The sequence below is a fragment of the Labeo rohita genome, chromosome 3, assembly GCF_022985175.1.
Source record: "Labeo rohita strain BAU-BD-2019 chromosome 3, IGBB_LRoh.1.0, whole genome shotgun sequence".
NCBI classification, from domain to species: Eukaryota; Metazoa; Chordata; class Actinopteri; order Cypriniformes; family Cyprinidae; genus Labeo; species Labeo rohita.
The window spans coordinates 36909990-36927506 of record NC_066871.1 but is presented as its reverse complement, the minus strand read 5'-3'; the positions used below and the strand labels follow the sequence as shown (position 1 = coordinate 36927506).

General features: G+C 37.9%; 1 protein-coding gene across 4 annotated transcripts in view; it reads right to left on the bottom strand.

Annotated features, from left to right (window-relative positions):
• Positions 1–17517, bottom strand: part of cyth1a (cytohesin 1a) — a 66136-nt gene that overhangs the window by 18358 nt on the left and 30261 nt on the right. For 3 of the 4 annotated variants that reach the window (XM_051100805.1, XM_051100790.1, XM_051100797.1), the window contains exons 2-5: positions 5250–5332; positions 3188–3252; positions 2682–2748; positions 2465–2583 (exon numbers count right to left, since the gene is read on the bottom strand). In XM_051100805.1, coding sequence (XP_050956762.1) covers positions 2465–2583; positions 2682–2748; positions 3188–3252; positions 5250–5332 — 334 coding nt within the window. Of the gene's footprint in view, positions 1–2464; positions 2584–2681; positions 2749–3187; positions 3253–5249; positions 5333–11068; positions 11253–17517 lie in introns of those variants that run through there. The other variant, XM_051100817.1, reaches the window with a different exon arrangement.

Genomic DNA, 17517 nt, shown 5'->3' with positions numbered 1-17517 from the left:
TAAAGAATAGTTTAACAAATAAACATCCTGTCAAATTTATTAACACTCATACTGTTCTAAACCTGTATGACTTACTTTATTTCATGGAACACAAAAGGAGAGATTTTTTTAAATGTACTGGCTGCTCATTTACATGCAATGCGGATTAGCAAATTCAGCATATGAAATGATGTGTAGATACACATAGTTCAATCTCTTGCACAAGACTTATTCAAGACAAAGTGGATGTTGAGATCATTAAGCACTGCACCATTTTTCAAAACCTTGCTATTTAACCTCTACAAGCGGAGGATGTGATATCCCTCCTGGGGATGATGGCGATCTTGTCCTCTCTACACCCTTTCCCGGTGATCTGGTGACAGTGCACTCACTGAACAAAAGCACTGCAGAACCCCTCCCTACCAGAAGAGCTGAAGTGCTCAGAGATACAATCTGATCTGCTGTCTTAGAGCCCTGCTCTCCATTTCCTGACTTTCTCAGCAGACACACCCAGACTGAAGTAGAGGAGAAAACAAGGAAGTGGAGGGAATGAAATCCAAGATGAGACAAAGAGGGGGAAAAAGCAACTTGCACAGATGCAGCCTAGTTACTAGGTGTTGCCCAGTGAACTAGAATAACATGCCTCTTTAAATTACTGATTTTTTTAGTCCTCTTTGAGTCAACATTCCTTAAATATGAGCAGTCTAACAAGCTTAGAATCAGGATAAAAGGCTAATCAAAGACAGATGCATATGAGATTTACAGGGCAATTCAAATTACCCATTATCTCTGTATGAATGATGACACTAATTTAAAAGAATTTTGCACAAAGGCTGGTTGACCAATTAAAATAAAATAATGTTTCTACAAATGGTGGATTTAACGGTATAGAAGTAATCTAGTGCTACTTATAGGTTTTAAAGTCAAAATTGCATTTTGGTGTTTCTCACACAGTGGGTCAGCTATATTTTAATGATTCGAAATATATTTAGGTAATGCATATACACAACACCAAACCAAAGTACTGACCTATTTTTGGAGTAGGGCTGCCCTCTAATAGTCGACTAACCATTAGTCAATGAGAAGAGATTTGGTTGACCAAAATTTCATCAGCCGCTTAGTCGCAGAAAAAAAAGATCCACAGGAAGTGGCAAAGTCATGCAGTCCATGACAGACAGATTGTTAACGGCTGGTCTATGTGGTAATACAGTACATCAGACATGACATCCAAAGGCTCACCTATCATTCATCGACCTCAAATATGGCCTTTCATCTGAAAAATGTGCGCTATTGAAGTGTCTCTGCGGAGTGTGAAAGCTAAACAGTAGCACTGTTGACTGCTCACTGCATGAAAGATGGAAGCGCCAGTGCGGTCACTTGCTCTTAAAATACGCTGTCATTTTTGGTCATACACATAAAAGTAATACATGTTTTGAATCTTTATTTGTGTGCACTCACAATAACAATGAAACATTGTGCTTTAGTAAACAATAAAAGTAAACAGGATGCGCATTTGTCTCGGTCTCTGTAAACTCAAGCACAAAACTTCGAAAGTCTGTGTATACTTGCCTTAGACATTAAAAAATGTTTATATAGAGTGAAATGTCTACTTTCAAATGAACGAATTCAAATAGAAAACAAATATTCTCAGACTACGTAATCCGCATGAAAAATCCATACAGGCGCATCCATTACTGCGTAGATAACAAGTCAGTGTCATCGACTTTTTCCCAGAACACATTCATAATTATTATATCTGCCGGTGAACTGTGGAAAGTTTTTTTTTTTTTTCATATGCGCTTGAGCACTTATTAGACTATGTACGCAATTAAAGGCTTAATATTAGGATGTATATGGTTTATTAACAAATATGCTACTAATAGTCAACTAATGCTTAAAATGAATGACTACTAGTCGACAAGAAAAATCTTTAGTTGAGGGCAGCCCTACTTTTGAGACACTTTTGAGATTTACTACTGAGCTGTGTAATTTTGCATTACATTTTTCAACAGGAATCCGTGTGATCAATATTGCGTAGGAAGAAAACATTTCCCCACACAGATTTTTCAACATGAATTCACTGCTGACCAACAGAATGCTGTTTGGGATGTAGCTGACGTCTGTGGGTGAAGTGCTTTGTGTGCATCACTACACTACTGACGGTGGACACAATGGACCTTTTAGCCAGTGAAATTTTGTTCCTTTCAAATGTGGACAGACTGCAGCTAATGCACCTACTTGTACCTCTTAGAAGCCTAACATTGAAGAAATGACTTGCATTAGTCAAACATGCATTTCAGGTAAACAAATATATAATAGTTTCTGTCCTTTCATTTTGTCTTTTGAAGGCCTCAGAATGCCATCCCAGCAACTGGCGCTACCAAATCAACTATTTGGAGAACATACTGTCATTGCTTGAATACATATAAGACTGAACGCTACTTTATCTGACCCAATGGATGTGCACTAATAACCACACACTCACCTCTCTCCCAGGTAGTCTCCTATTGCAGTTTTGTTAAGACCTTCACCCTTGTAGAGGAAGCGTGCAATGTCTTCACTGGTGTTCTTCAGAAGATCATTTTCAATGAGGAACTGGATCCCCTACAAACAAACATATATTCGAGGCATTTAGGCTCTAAAAGAAAATAAACGATACAGAATTCATTCAGTGAATGTGCTTTAATAGACTGGTTAATCACCTTTTTGGGGTCCATGTTGAATTTCTTGCGGCCCATTGCCACTTGTTTGTTCCTCTGCATGTTTTTCCTGCAGCGATAATATTTTTTATTTTTAAATCCTGATGATAATGCTTTTTACACCATTTAACGAACTATTTCATAAGGTTTATTTAATATACAGCCATACTGACAACCTACATAATCACTGAGTAATGGATTCACACATGAAACTGCTTCCGCAGAAAATGGAGAGGTCTTGTAAAATCAAATTGGGAATTTGATTCAGATTTTTTTTTGTTTGATTCTCAGTTTTTGAGTCTCTACATTCTTTTACAGACAGAACACTTTCTAAAATATGCTAAAAGTTTTCTGGAAATTCTCTATTCTTATTCCTTTGATAGAATAGTAGATTTTGTAGCTAGATGCTCAGATGCTAGTCAGATTTGACCTCACGCATGACTCACAAAGTGAGCACGTCAGTGGAAGTGAAGTGCGAATGAGTAGTCTCTCAAGGGACGCCCACTCACCTCTCCTCTGTGGAACCCAGGTTCTCAATCTCACTGGTCACTTCGGCTATCTCATCTTTCAGACGCTGTGGAGAGAGGACATGAGATGGTTCAAATCAAAGGAGACTCCAGAGATAATATTGTTACTACAGTGGTTGATAAATATGAGAAATGAAACAAAAAGACTTGCACATTCGGTTTGGATTTGTGCTGTGAGTAAAGCAACCCCATTTACTGTAAGCCTGAAACACCATGTCCTACAAAGGTGTGACAAAATTGTCAGCAAGTAATTTTCTGTCTTCGCCAAAAGCGAAAATCAGCATGAATCAACAAAATCAACCAATCGAGGTTGGCTTCACCTACTTTATTGTTTAAACACTTATCTGGAGCACATTGTGCATAATTAGGACAATGTGTAAAGGTCTACTAGAACAGAGTACTGTGACGGTCTCCGCATGTGTCCTGTCCCACCTCACCGAGGCCTGACATTAACAGCTCAAATCTAATTCCAGCAAATGAATGGTTTGCTCAAGACTGCTCTGTTTGATATAAATGTCATTAAAGCAAGACAATTGGAGAATGGCCCCAGAGTAGAGACTGAAGACATTGAAATTGGATTATTTTACCATGTCTCTGTAGAGATTAATGGCATTAGGATACAAACCCGTCTCTTCTGCCAAGAGTTTAGTGACGGTCTGGAGCCAGACTGGTCCTGAGGTCACACAATGAAGAGTTTTCCCTCCTCGTATTCATTTTTCCTGTTTAACCGCCAAATGTATGGTGGTGAAACTCGCTCAAGTGTTTGCTCTTGTCTGTTTATATGTCTAAAACATTCACTAGTAAAGTAAAGGCTGTTTTAGTTTTCCAGACGTTTGTCTTACCAAAGGAAAACTGCCTCAAGGATAGAACCACTTCTGTCATGTAGGAATCTGGTTTGGAATTTTTTTAACTTGAAGCAAACGGAGTAAGCTGTAAGAAATGATACATTCCCATGCAAAGTGAAAGAGTTTTAAGTAAGTATACTGTAGTATACTGGAGGTCAGTGCCATGACAGACTGAATCTATTTGACTGTGTCATTATAGAGCTGAAAGTGATCAGCATTTAGCTCATGTATGAGTGTCTTTTCCTAAACAATTCCACCCTGTTCCTGTCAGCTTGAGTCATTTCCTATTGGACTAATTGTGTTCATATTTAGTGAATTACTGGTCAGATTCTACATTATCACCACTTTTACCACATATATAAATTTAGATTCCTGAATTTCTTTAATAGCAGCCATGAGATCATGAAATAACAATATAACTAATGGTTTTACTTATTTATTTATTTATTTAATAAAGCTGCAGTCCGCAACGTTTGGCACTCTAGTGGTTAATAAACAGAACTGTATGCATCTTGCACAAGAACACTGTAGCAAAAGTTCTTCTCTCTGTTATGTCTACAAAAGGTAATGGGCTACTCCGCAGTGGTTCCTACTAGAACCAGTCTAAAATAGTCTTATTAAAAACTTATTATAAGTGTACTGTCGTAATTCAGGATAAACCAAAAACACAGTTCGCAAAGTGATTCATGATGTACTCACTTATTATATACATTCTGTAAATTATGAACACAAAAAAAGTTATAGACCGCAGTTTTTTTTAAGTAAATACAGAATATTAATGTCAAAGGAAACCTAGTAAGCTAGTAAGAGTGAAATATATGGGACATCAGTCTGTGAATAACTCTAACTTGCCATAAACGTCACATTCAGGAGAATTTTGAATTCCAAAATACCATAATATTGGCTTTTCAAATTTCTAATTCTGGTTTATGTTAAATTTCTGTTTCAAAGTCATTCTGTTTTAATTTTTGTTGCTAATAGGGCACTCTCTGCTTTAGCGAACCTCTGATGTGTAAATAAACATTTAATAAAAGATCAGAAGATATTCAGATAAACTGAGCAGCTCACAGGCTCTCTGAAGACCTGAAACATCCAATGCTTCAGTGACAAAACACTCAAGCATTACTTTGAAAACAAAGAGCCTTCACAACACATTCAAGTAAAACATTTAGCTCATATCTGATTCTATCTCTTATTACCTGAATGTCGTCCAGCAGCTCCTGCTTTCGCCGGCGGATGTTTTCCAGTTCTTTCTGTTCCTCAGGTGTGAGGTCGTCAGGCACTGAGAAAAAAAAAAAAAGTTATTGTTAAAGTTAGAGTTAATGAAAAGACCCACAAATACCTTTAGATGACCTCAAGATGCTCAAACTAATCTAAATGACAATGCACAAATCAATAAAAACTCTCCTCAATCACAGCAGACCAGCAAACTTGCTTAAATTATGCCTTCAGCATCACAGAAACGGGCCAGACGCTAGTTCCCTCACAAACTTTCATTCACCATGTGACTGTTAGATCTCACTCACAGCATCCTCCAGTAACCATGGCAACCACCACCGTTTTGAACCCCATCTGTGAGGGTGTCAAAAACTCAGTGGGCAAAACCACTCATCTCACAGCAGATAACCACTCTGCAATATTCAGTTACAATGTGATCATACAGTGAATTAGAATTTTCCTACTCAAATCTTTCATGACAGTCCATCAAAATAACCGCTATAACTCTAATGCTCTGTGACGTTTTAAAATAAAGTACCATCTGCACTACACCTAAACCTATCTGATAGTGTAAACAAAAGTGAATGTGACGTAAAAAAAGCAAGCACAAGCATGCTGTTTTAGTATGTTTTTCGATCTCTCATCTTTCAGCTCTTTCATTGTGAGTCATGTTTTTCACTGTATTTGTACCCAAGGATTCTGCACCCACAAGTCCAATTCTGTGCCGGATAAGCTACCGAGCAAACTTGTTACGTCCGGAAAGCGAAACATATGGAGCTGTAATCATAACTGTGTACGAAAACAATTACAAGTGCTCACTGTTTTACCACTTCTAGTATTCATTTCTGTTAAGAACTACGTTGATATTCATTTATTGGTATGTATTTTGCAAAAAAGTTGCCACAGGTACATTTTCGATTATACATCACAATCTTAAGCTAGATTACTACATTTGTCCAACTAGATTTTCTACATTAATTCAAATGACTGAAACAGAGACAAAACATACAGATTTATAGTAACTACTTATTTGTATTAAAAAAAAAAAAAATCTACTAATACTGGGTCAACATACTCAAAAAAGCACCCTCTAAAACAATAGAATAATGACCCAAAAAAGCTTCTGACCCTAAAAACACTATCACCAATTATGTAGAAAAACATGTGACTCAAATACTGCAGAATGCGAATGAAAGCTGATTTGAAAAGAAACCAGTTTAACCATGTAAAAACCCTTCTAAATTCTCAGAGTCTGAGGGAAAGACATGGTGAACCACTTCACATACACACTGCTGTATTCTGTCTCCTGTACTGACGCAGTTTAATGGAAAACCCCTCAAAATCGTGCAAGTTACAAACACCGAGATGTCAAAGTTCTGCTTTCTTCAGCAACGAACAATGAAATGAGGTGAAGAGAAAGCTCAGTGTTTGCTTTGCTCAAAAAACCCACATGAGGAGTAAGAATTCACTGTAATGCCACAGGAGGACTGGTTCCCCCACACAGGTTCTTTCCCTTCACTGCCTAAACATCTTCTGGAGTTTTTTCCTTGGCACACTCGCCTCTGATTTGCTCACTAGGAGCTGTTTCCCGTAATAATGCCTTTAAAAATATGGACTATATAAAGCATATGTAAGTACAAATGACCTGACATTAATTAAGACCGATGTAGAGTCAATCTCATATCAAATTTTAGGGGTGCAGGATCAGAGCAGGTCTCAAATGGAGTAATTTCATGGGAACTGTCAGGCTGTTAATCAGAATCACCCACACATGCTACAACATCCTACATGCATGAACCCACACACACAGCTAAAGTGTCAAAGTCACAAACAAAACCAGTCATCTCGCTCTTTCTGTCACTATCCACCTTATTTTGCAATGCAAAAGTAAACTGTTTTCTGTGAATGTGCAATACATTCAACTGCAAATAACTAGAAGAATAACTGCAGTAAATGGTAAAACGTTTGGCGCTACAATTAAAGATGTTCATGATTATGACAATAATACCAAAACTCACATATTCAAGTTACAAATTGCTGCAGTGCCTATATTGCTCAAACAGCATTGACTAAGTATTTTCCAATGCTGAAGACTAATAACTAACTTTACTGTATTTTTTCCAAGCAATGCTGGAAACTCTGCGATTATTGAACTTTAATTTCAATAAATTGGTTTAAAAAGTGTTTTTATATTATGTGTAAATTGGCTGATTGAATACATTTTTATTGTGTTAACTTAATTTTAACTGTAAACACAGATACTCGCAATATGTAAACAGCTGTGTTTTCTAGCAGAAGAACTTCATATTTAACTAATTTAAATATTTACTGAACAATGGCGTATCTGGTATCATATTGCATTTTTGTAGCAATTATTTTATATAATTTACTGCTTAATTTTAATGGCAGATAAATTGGTCTGTTTTAGGAAAAGTTGATGATAAGAAACATAAAATAAGGCATAAAATAAGTCTAAAAGCGTTTTCAATAGTTGTGTCAGAAAGGAGCCCACTGTATATTCTCAGATGTGCTCTAAATTGTGATTGGGTATGAATATAAAACACATAAAACATGTTCCAACAAAACCAAACTGTCTCCAACGAATAACAAAAACTGAAGATTCAAAATGCCAAAACCAGCATCACTCGACCGCATCTCACACGCCCATTTTCTGGATTTGTGAAAAACAGCTCAAATGGTTTGATCAGGGTATTATCCAGAACATGCTCTTCTGCTTATTCATTGACCTGGTTTATCATGGGCTTTTGCTGACATATTTAGTGTGCATACTCACATCTCTCTTTCTGAGTTCTGCTGCTGACAGCAGCAGGGGGTTTTATTGACCTGTTTGTGTGGTCCTCATTTAAACCACGAATAGTGAAGAGATTTTGCTCTTATTAGTTGCAAAAGCAGCACTACAGTTGTTCAGAGTGAATGGAAGGGTGGAGACCTTCCTAATGGGCAGAGGCACTATAACCCAGCAACAAGAAAACCATAATTACCAAGAGCCTCTTGACATAAACAAGCCCTTGAAGACCAAGCCCAATTTCCATCTTGTCAGAATTGGCACACACTTATTTTCCATCCAGAACCACTGGAGAACACTCCTCCCAAAGTCAGGAAATTAATACTTCAGGATCTCCTCTCTTGGATCTAACCCAGTTTAACATATGCCTGTGGGAGCCCAAGGCTCTATGGTAAAAAAATGCCCATACATACATTTCAATGCTCTGTAATGAATGAGCTGCAAAGAAATTGCAAAGACATACATCCTCTCCAAGTGATCCTGATTTTATTCCTTATTGTAGGAAATATGACCTGCAGTAACGATAACACAATTACATTGCTAAGACAACTGACAGCAGGATAATGAAAGTAGATGCTGACAGACATTTGTCTCAGGGATTGGAGCAAGGACAGTGGTACAATCCACCTGGATCCAGCTTGGGAGATGTGCCATGGTGAATTCAGGACCAGAAAGTAGAAGGCTCCAGAAGGCTCTTCTCCAAAGATGACACGAACAGGATAGTTCATCCAAAAATGAAAATTCTGTCATTAATTACTCACCCTCATATCGTTCCAAACCAGTAAGGGGTTTGGTCATCTTCTGAACACAAATTAAGATATTTTTGATGAAATCCAAGAGTTTTCTGACCCTGCATAGGACCCCCGTTCAAGGCCCAGAAAGGTAGTAAGGACATCGATAGAAAAGTCTATGAGACATCAGTGGTTTAACCTTAATTTTATGAAGCTGTGAGAATGTGTCATGGTAATTTTGTGAACGTGCATCGAAGACTGACATGGAAGAGAATAAAGTGTTAAAAAAAGTCATTATTTGTGCACGAAAAACACGTGGTAATTGCGTTGCTGTCGATGCAGGGTCAGAAAGCTCTCGGATTTCCTCAAAAATACCTTAGTTTGTGTTCTGACAATGAATGAAGGTCTTATGGGTTTGACATGGGGGTGAGTAATTAATGACAAAATTTTCATTTTTGGGTGAACTATCCCTATAACTCCTGGCAGCACAAGTGTGCTGTAAAACACTTTGAAAGAACATGGTGAATGGCAGCATGGTGGTTCAGTGGGAAGAATTGCAACATCACAGCAAGAAGGTCCCTGGTTCAAATCCCTACTGGGTGCTCTGGTTTCCCTCATAATCCAAAAATGTCAACACTGTGGTGGACTGACTGTGCATCGAGGGGCCAGTTGCATAAACTGCTTAGACTAGTCTTCAAAAGTTAAGCCATCTAATTTGTTTTCTTAAAGACTGCTAATAACTTTATAAAGTCAGTTACAAAAAGATAGATTGGCCCAATTTAAGTCAGAAAAGACAGACTGATTACCTCTTGGCTAACCATTAGTTGGTCAAACTACTTCTTAAGACACAGTCTTAACATAGTAGCTATGTTTATGCATCTGGCCCTAGGATGCTTCCCTGCCTGCAGCCAGAGAGCATCCCTGCAACCCTATATAGTACAAGTGGTTTGGAAAACGAATAGATGGAATGCGGTAAATGTCTACTTACTTGATGGCTAAGTGAAATACCGAAGTGATGGCTCATGGCTCACTCCTTGTGGGGATCGGAAACCTACCAGGGCTCAACCTTCACCGCCACACCTCAACTTGCTCCATTGTTGTCAAAAATACTTTGCATTGTCTCTGCATACATCCATCATTATGTCTTTGTAATATCCTTCAAACACAGCTAATTCCTTGAATAGTGTCTTCAGTAGAAACTATATCTGCCTGATTTAATGTCTCTGTAAAGAGGCCTCTGTCCTGACAGCCTGTAAACATTAAACATTTACTCAAAAAACCCAAAGACACGTCTCTGTTTCCGTGCATTTATTTGCAAATACGGTTTATTTGCTTGGTCTGAAAAAGAGTTTTATCCCTATCCCAATCTAGGTTCAAACTGTGAAACACCTCCCTCATCACCATCACCTAACACTAGGGGCAACTGTTTACAATGATAGGAAGGTAACAATTTAGAAACAGATTGCAAATTCACTCTTGCACTTTGGTTTTACTTCTGAAACAAAACACATAGAATGGCACTTGCAAAGGTATTGACACGTACCTGACTGTTAGTAGGGCGAACCTAAAAGACTGAAGTACTGAGAAACACATTCACTAGATGTATAGGGTCATTGTTCAAGGCACTGGACTCACTTTAATGGAGTGGGGACCGGTTCTGACCTGCTGAAAAATACAGAGTCCAGCATTTCCAAAGGGCCGCGTGGGACTCCTTGGCAGACGAACACAGAAGCAGTGGGCAGATCATTGATCACTGAACTCCATAAAGCCACCACAGCAACTATGCTCTGGATAAATGAGACAATACCTTTCTTCATAGCACTCTTCTGCCTGTTCGGCTGAGTTGAAAACCTTACCTACAATATTAAACATTCTTATAGCAACTGGAATCAAATACAGCTTGACAGCATATCACAGAATCATCAACCAATTTTCTGTCCTTACATTCTTCATCTGAATGTGAACTAGTATAGTGCTCATACAACTCACCACAGACAGGATAAAATGAAGCTGATGGTTGGACAGTGACTGCTAGACACAGCAGGAATGGAACAGATGACTGCAACGAGAAGCCATGTGCCACTAAACTCACATGCTCAATGGACACTAATCACTGATGAGAGTTTACTCTAGTGCACAAATGATCCTTCTGAATGCAGTCAAACCACTTAACATGTAAGACAGCAAATGTTACATACTTGAAACATCACAAAGTCTCAACATTTCCAAAAACCCAGCCCTTTAAGTATTAAAGCCAACTGACCTGGTTCTGTGATTTTTAGTGAAATCAAGCTGTTTTGATATCCGTCCACTTCTGTTCGCACATCAAAAATCTCTCTTTTTCTTCATTTTCCAAATTAGCAACACAACCACAGATGAACTCAAACCAGACTACATATCCAGGTAAGAAGCGGCAGTCGAGTCTTCACTGACATTGACTACAGCAAATTGAGGAAGACACATTTCACATACTGCTGAAGTCCATGTGTAGACGCTCCTCTCCATCCCACACTCTGTCTATCTCTCTCTCCTCCCTCCTCTCTCACACATCATGCCATCACAAACAAGGAAGCCCCATCTAGTGGTCATTCTCTGCTCTTTCTTGCAGACATTCACTCCTAGTTTGTTTAGCCCATTTTTTTATAGATCAAGCAGATACACTGTCCACAGGAGGGATGTCGTTACTTGGCCCAAGTTAGATCAGTACCAGCCAAAAGGAGACAACATTTTAAACACAAAAACAGCATTAAATCTGGTCCACATTGCACAAGAAATTAAAAAAATGGACTAACCACAGTTAAGTCTCTTGAATACTTTGCAAAGCCACATTATTGGTATATGAATGTGACGAGGGCAAGCAGAGGAAGAAATATCATTGGTCTCACTCAGGCCAATGAGTCACATTCACGTCACTACTTCACTCATGCGGCCTACTTGTAGCACAAGTGTAATGTTGACGTAGTTCAAACAAAGCATGGCACCGTCAACACAAAGGTCATGGGTTTGTTTTCTACGCAAGTCCCTACAAATGAATTTTGGATCAGAATTTCAAAAATTTTACAGTAAAAACATTTGTGTGGAAAAAAAGTCATAATTGTTAGATAAAACTGATGTAAAATGTTACAGGTTTAAATAGTATTTCATGCTGTAATTATATAAATGTAATGAATTATTATTATTATTATTATTATTATTATGAACTGCATATGTAAATATTACGTAGACCTAATGTTTAAATCAAATTAATGCTTTAAAATTAGAGTAACTGACGTAACTGTGAAGTCTGCTCCAAATTGGTCTATATTCGTGTGACACAGAACACATTCTACATTAGAGCTTACCTTGTGTAAAAGTTACATTTGGCTTTTTCTTGACTGTCTGTGTTTTTAAGGTAATTGTCAATATATTGTAAAAGTAAAAATACATTTTAGTAATTTGGCATATGAACAAATTAATGTATCAGTTATTTATTTATTTAGTTTACTATAAATTTAATTTAAATCTGTAAAGCCTCAAATGTTGTTACCATATTTTTCTGATAATGACAGCTGGTGTGTTTTATTAAAACTTCAAATACATATTTATATAGTACAGGTGTAAAATCTGTTCATGTCAACATCAGATTCATTCATTTCTTAAAGTTCTCACTTTACATCTCTACATCTATGGGCCCACCGCATGTAGCTCATCTACAGCAATAAACTTCATAGCAACATAATCAATCTGACAGCTCATCAAGGCCTGAGATCATCTTTAAATGTGTTTTCTTGGAATCCGTCAGCTTCAGTGTGTCCTGAGAGGGTCTTAAATCAGTGGAGGGCAGAGCTCCAAAGAGATGACACAGTTCTGTGTCATATCACACGACTCACATGAGCGAGTGAAAGCCAGGGAATCAATGCAGCAGGCATAAGCCAAAAACAACATGAACAACAATAACAGACTGTTTCAAGCTCTATATGTGGAATGCAGGCCGATTTATTTTTATCACGGGCCTAGCTAAACAATTATGAGGCACCGGAGGATTTGCTGCAGATCTGATGTGAGATCTGTAAGGGGGAGACCGAAGCAGAGCACCCGGGCCACTGTGCTGAGCAAACATCCTGACGCTCTGCAGAGTAAACATCCTGCCGTTTATGTGAACAAATGAGAGCGTGCAGGAGAAATCTGATGAGTAAATACCACATATGACTATAGACCCAGTGTGCGACAGTGGTTCTGACTAATCATGTGTGGAAAACTGTAACATTACTCACAAAATTATCTTTATATTAAAGCTGAAATGGATAGTTCACCCATGAAAGAAAATATGTCAAATAGAATAAGCTAATAAGCTGCTTGTTTGCAATAGTTTCCTTATCCTCATCCAAAGCAGCATGAACATTCAGGCACAAAAGCTCAGTGAAAGTGAACCCAAAGGTGTTCAGTGGGGTTCAGGGCTGACAGAAGCACACATTTAATTTTGTACCAAAACCAACCCACTTAACAAAAACCACAAACCTAGTGGTTTAGTTTTAGTCTAGTTTTTGATGGCTCCAGTGACAATGGCAGACAATGGCAACTCAAATCTAAGGGTGTGTTCACACTTGTCATGTTCGGTTTGATTAAAACGAACTCTGGTGTGATTGCTCTGTTAATGCAGTTCATATGAGTAAGTGTGAACGCTGCCATCTGAATGCTGGTGCACACCAAACGAGTAGATTGAGACCACTAAAAAGATGGGTCTCGATCCGCTTCCAAATGAACTCCGGTCTGGTTCAAATGAAATATGAATGCAACACAGACTAAATACTTCTAAACAAACAAAAAATATGATGTAATGACTATTGAGCTATGTGGCATGATTTGACAATGTGGAACAAGCAGTGTATCCAAAACAAAATGAGCAAGGAGGTAAAGTGCCTTTTATGAGCTCTTCGTGAGTTTACAGGTCGTAAAAATAAAATGAGATGTACACGCAACAATGAGCGTGCTTAGTCCAGCAGATGGCATTAGGTGTATTCGACTTTAAGACCAATTGGTGAATGGGTACTTTGATAATACACCGATCAGTCTGCACAGCGCTGCTTTAAGTCAAACACACCCATTGTCTTAACTGTTAGGTAAGTTCTTTTATCAAATGTACGTCATAACTATGCTTTTAGGTTCAGCATCTTTTGGTTTGCTGTCAAAAATGGCAGTGTGAACGCTAAGTGGACCAGGACCAAATGTAACGTTTTCTGTTTTGATCCAGAGCAAACAAACCAAGAGAACCGAAGTACAAGTGTGAGCACACCCTAAAACACACAAATATGTGATATTATCACACTAGGGCTGCACGATTAAGGTGAATTGCATTTGATTATGAGCGTGATTTGGCGTAGCTTGTCAGTGATTTACGGCTCTGTGTATTAATTGCCGCTCCAGCTGAACGCACGTGATGGAGCTTTCCTACTAATCAAAGTACCGGCTGTACTGACTAAGCGCGCCTCATAAACGCATTCGATTAATCGTGCAGCCCTAATTCACACCAGAAAATTAGTTTCTATTAGTTTACTTGCTTTGGTCTGGACCAAATACAATGTTGATTTTTTTGTTTGGTGTGGTTCGCTTTCACACTGCCCTTTTTGCAAGCGAACCAGAAATTGTAAACAAAACCACACATGTGCTAAGGTCAACCATTGATTGGTTCATCCATTCAACCGTACCAGAGCTCATTAGGAACCAGACCGAGACCGCCTCCTCAGCTGGGTATCAATATGGTTGTTTAGACTGCTGTATTCTCACCTGCCCAAAAGATCCGCACCAAGGGGGAAAACGAACTTGACTTCGATTCAATCGACCCAAACTAGACAGATGTGAATACACCCTTAGTAATGGACCTCATTTATTAAATTTGCAGAATATTATATAGGAGTAAATTTAGAGCAATTTGCACGTAAAACAGACTTCCCGAAAACTCTCCTCTGGATTCACAAATGCTTCGTAAAGCAGGATGGCTGGGTGGTGTAGTATTTGTCCCGCCCCTCCACCATTGATTGGACAGCAAGGTAAAAAGTTACAGTGACGAGTACTCTATACTCAAAGTTCAACAGTTATCAACAATCAATCAGAAAAGAAAAGAAAAGAAAAAAAGATATTTTGGCATTGCATCAAACTTCAGTGCTATCAGTTTGCCGAAAACAACACAGAACATTTTGTGCATTCAAAACTTGATAAATTCCATGAATTTGATGAATTCAAATGTTTATGTCAGAACAGCTTTATAAACGATTTACTCAAAAAAATCATTCTGCTCATGTTTCAAGAATGAGGCCCAATGAACATTTTGACATTTAAAAAACAGCTCTGGCTATTTAACCTACAGTCCGTGGGACATGGTTATTGGCATGTGAGAATATAAAAGATAATCCTAAAACTAACATTCCGAGTTTCACAGTTAAGCTCTATGTAAAGTCAATGCTGTCAAGCTTATAAAAACAAGCAAATACTACGTTAAGTGTAAAACACTTACAATGAGGCAAGAAATGCACAAGGTTTTACAAGGAGAAATGTGAAGCTTGCCGTTTCGTTAAAGCAATCTAGATAATACAGTAACTGATGCACCCTGCAATTATAATGAGATTTGAGCAATGCTGCGATTAAAAGTTACTTCACATAAACAATACTTAAAATACTTCACATTACAATGCGATCAATGCGATATGTAGTATGTAGTAACCACAGTCATCATAAAATATGTGCCATATGCAATGTGAATCACAATAAACAGGCATGTAAACAACTTATACTGAATTATTTCCACTCTGACCAAAGAATGTGCTTGGAATACACGGATGATGTGTTGTTCACATGATTTCATGAACTCTGTGACATCCGGAAGTTTTGCCTCCATTTCGGATGGCTGAACTTTGTCAACACCTCACTGACACCATTGTCTGCACCTCTGGCAGCGCAACAGTGGCACTGCTATGACCTTTCAATGTTCATCAATAATAGAGATTTTTTTTTTTTTTTTCTGGTGCAACAGACTTTAACTGCAACTGCTTAACTGCAAAAACTTGATTTTATAAACTAAGGGATAAATGGTTGAAATTATTTCCTGCGATGGTCAATGGCACATCACAGATGTTGTCCTTGCAGCCTAAATGTACCACTATAAACATCTATGTCTTGTATATCTATTGATGGTAACAACACAGACACACAGTCTACATCCCACATGCCCTTCACCTGGTAAACACAGTGCCTAAAGCACACATGACAGGAAGTCACGTGGCCACAGCGGGCACATAGATAATCAACAGTGCACAGACAGGAAACTGTTGTGAGCAGAGCTGAGCTGAGAAAAAAAAAAAAAATCAATACCACCCCATTTTACACTACAGCTCCACTGACTCAAGTCAAACGCTAATAATATTAATCAGCACTGCATTTCCCACGATCCTTAGCTGTACTAAGATTTAAACAGCAGTGAGATGAATGTTTCTTCCCGCCAGAGTTCAGGCTAAGGTGACATTTCCTGTCAAGTCTCTTTCTCAAGTGGCGGTTTAGACAGCACACACCCTTACTATGGGAAAGAGTTCTAAGCAGACTTACATTTCAACACCCAACCAAGTTGCAATATGTAATTACAAGTATTCAAATATAAAAATTCATGTAAATATGTTATTCAAATTCAGAATCAAAAAAAAAAAAAAAAAACTCAATAGATATGAACTCATGTTCTGTTAACCATTGTATTGCAAACAGACTAATATCAACACCAATCAATTTTTCATGACTTTTTTTTTTTTTTTTTTTTTTGGAAAGTAGACATGTAATAAATGGTATAAAGTACAGTCAGTCCTGACATGAAGTGGAGTGACATATAATTCTAATTATATATTAGTAATCAAACATAATTGATGAAAGCTTAAAAAACTGAAAACCTCCATACTTATATACAAATATGAATGCAAGTGGACATGAAATATATTTTTATGAGATGCTTTGTAGCACATAAACAAGAACTCAAGCAAAGCTCAAGAAGAACTGTATGTTGTGTTTTGTGCTGAGGCCAAAATGCATTTAGTTCCTTTGTGGATGGTTCCTGGCCATAATACGTGCAAAGTGAAGAATATTTTACGTCGATACTTGATACTCAAAAGCCTGGCTATGTGAGATTGAGATATCAGCATTCAGCATTCTCCTAGAAAACATCCCATCCCCCTCACTGAACACAGACAGCTGAGCCACATTCCTCACCAGCAGACAACAAGTGTTACAAACACACATGACAAAAGCACATTACAATACTGTTAAACATTCAGAAAACATGCTGCTTACAAAGCAGGTAATTGGAATTCAAAGAGAAATGCTGTTGATGCATTCAGTGGTATGCTAAAAACTGCCTCAGACTTGAGGAGTCTGGACAAGTTGCAGCCTGTTTGAGTCACACTAGGAAGACAGACAATTTAAACATAACAAGTACACTCTTAAAAATAAAGGTTCTTTACTGCCATCGATGGTTCCATGAAGAACCTTGAACATCCATGGAACCTTTCAAATGCAGAAAAGATTCTTTATAGTCGATTTTTAAAATGTTCTTCAAAATGGTTCTTTTAAGAACTGTTTACTGAAAGGTTCTTTGGGGAACCAAAAATGGTTCTTCTGTGGCATCACTGCAAAAACACCCTTTTGGAGCCTTTATTTTTAAGAGTTTAAATGTGCAGTAAATGTAGAAAGTCAGAATTA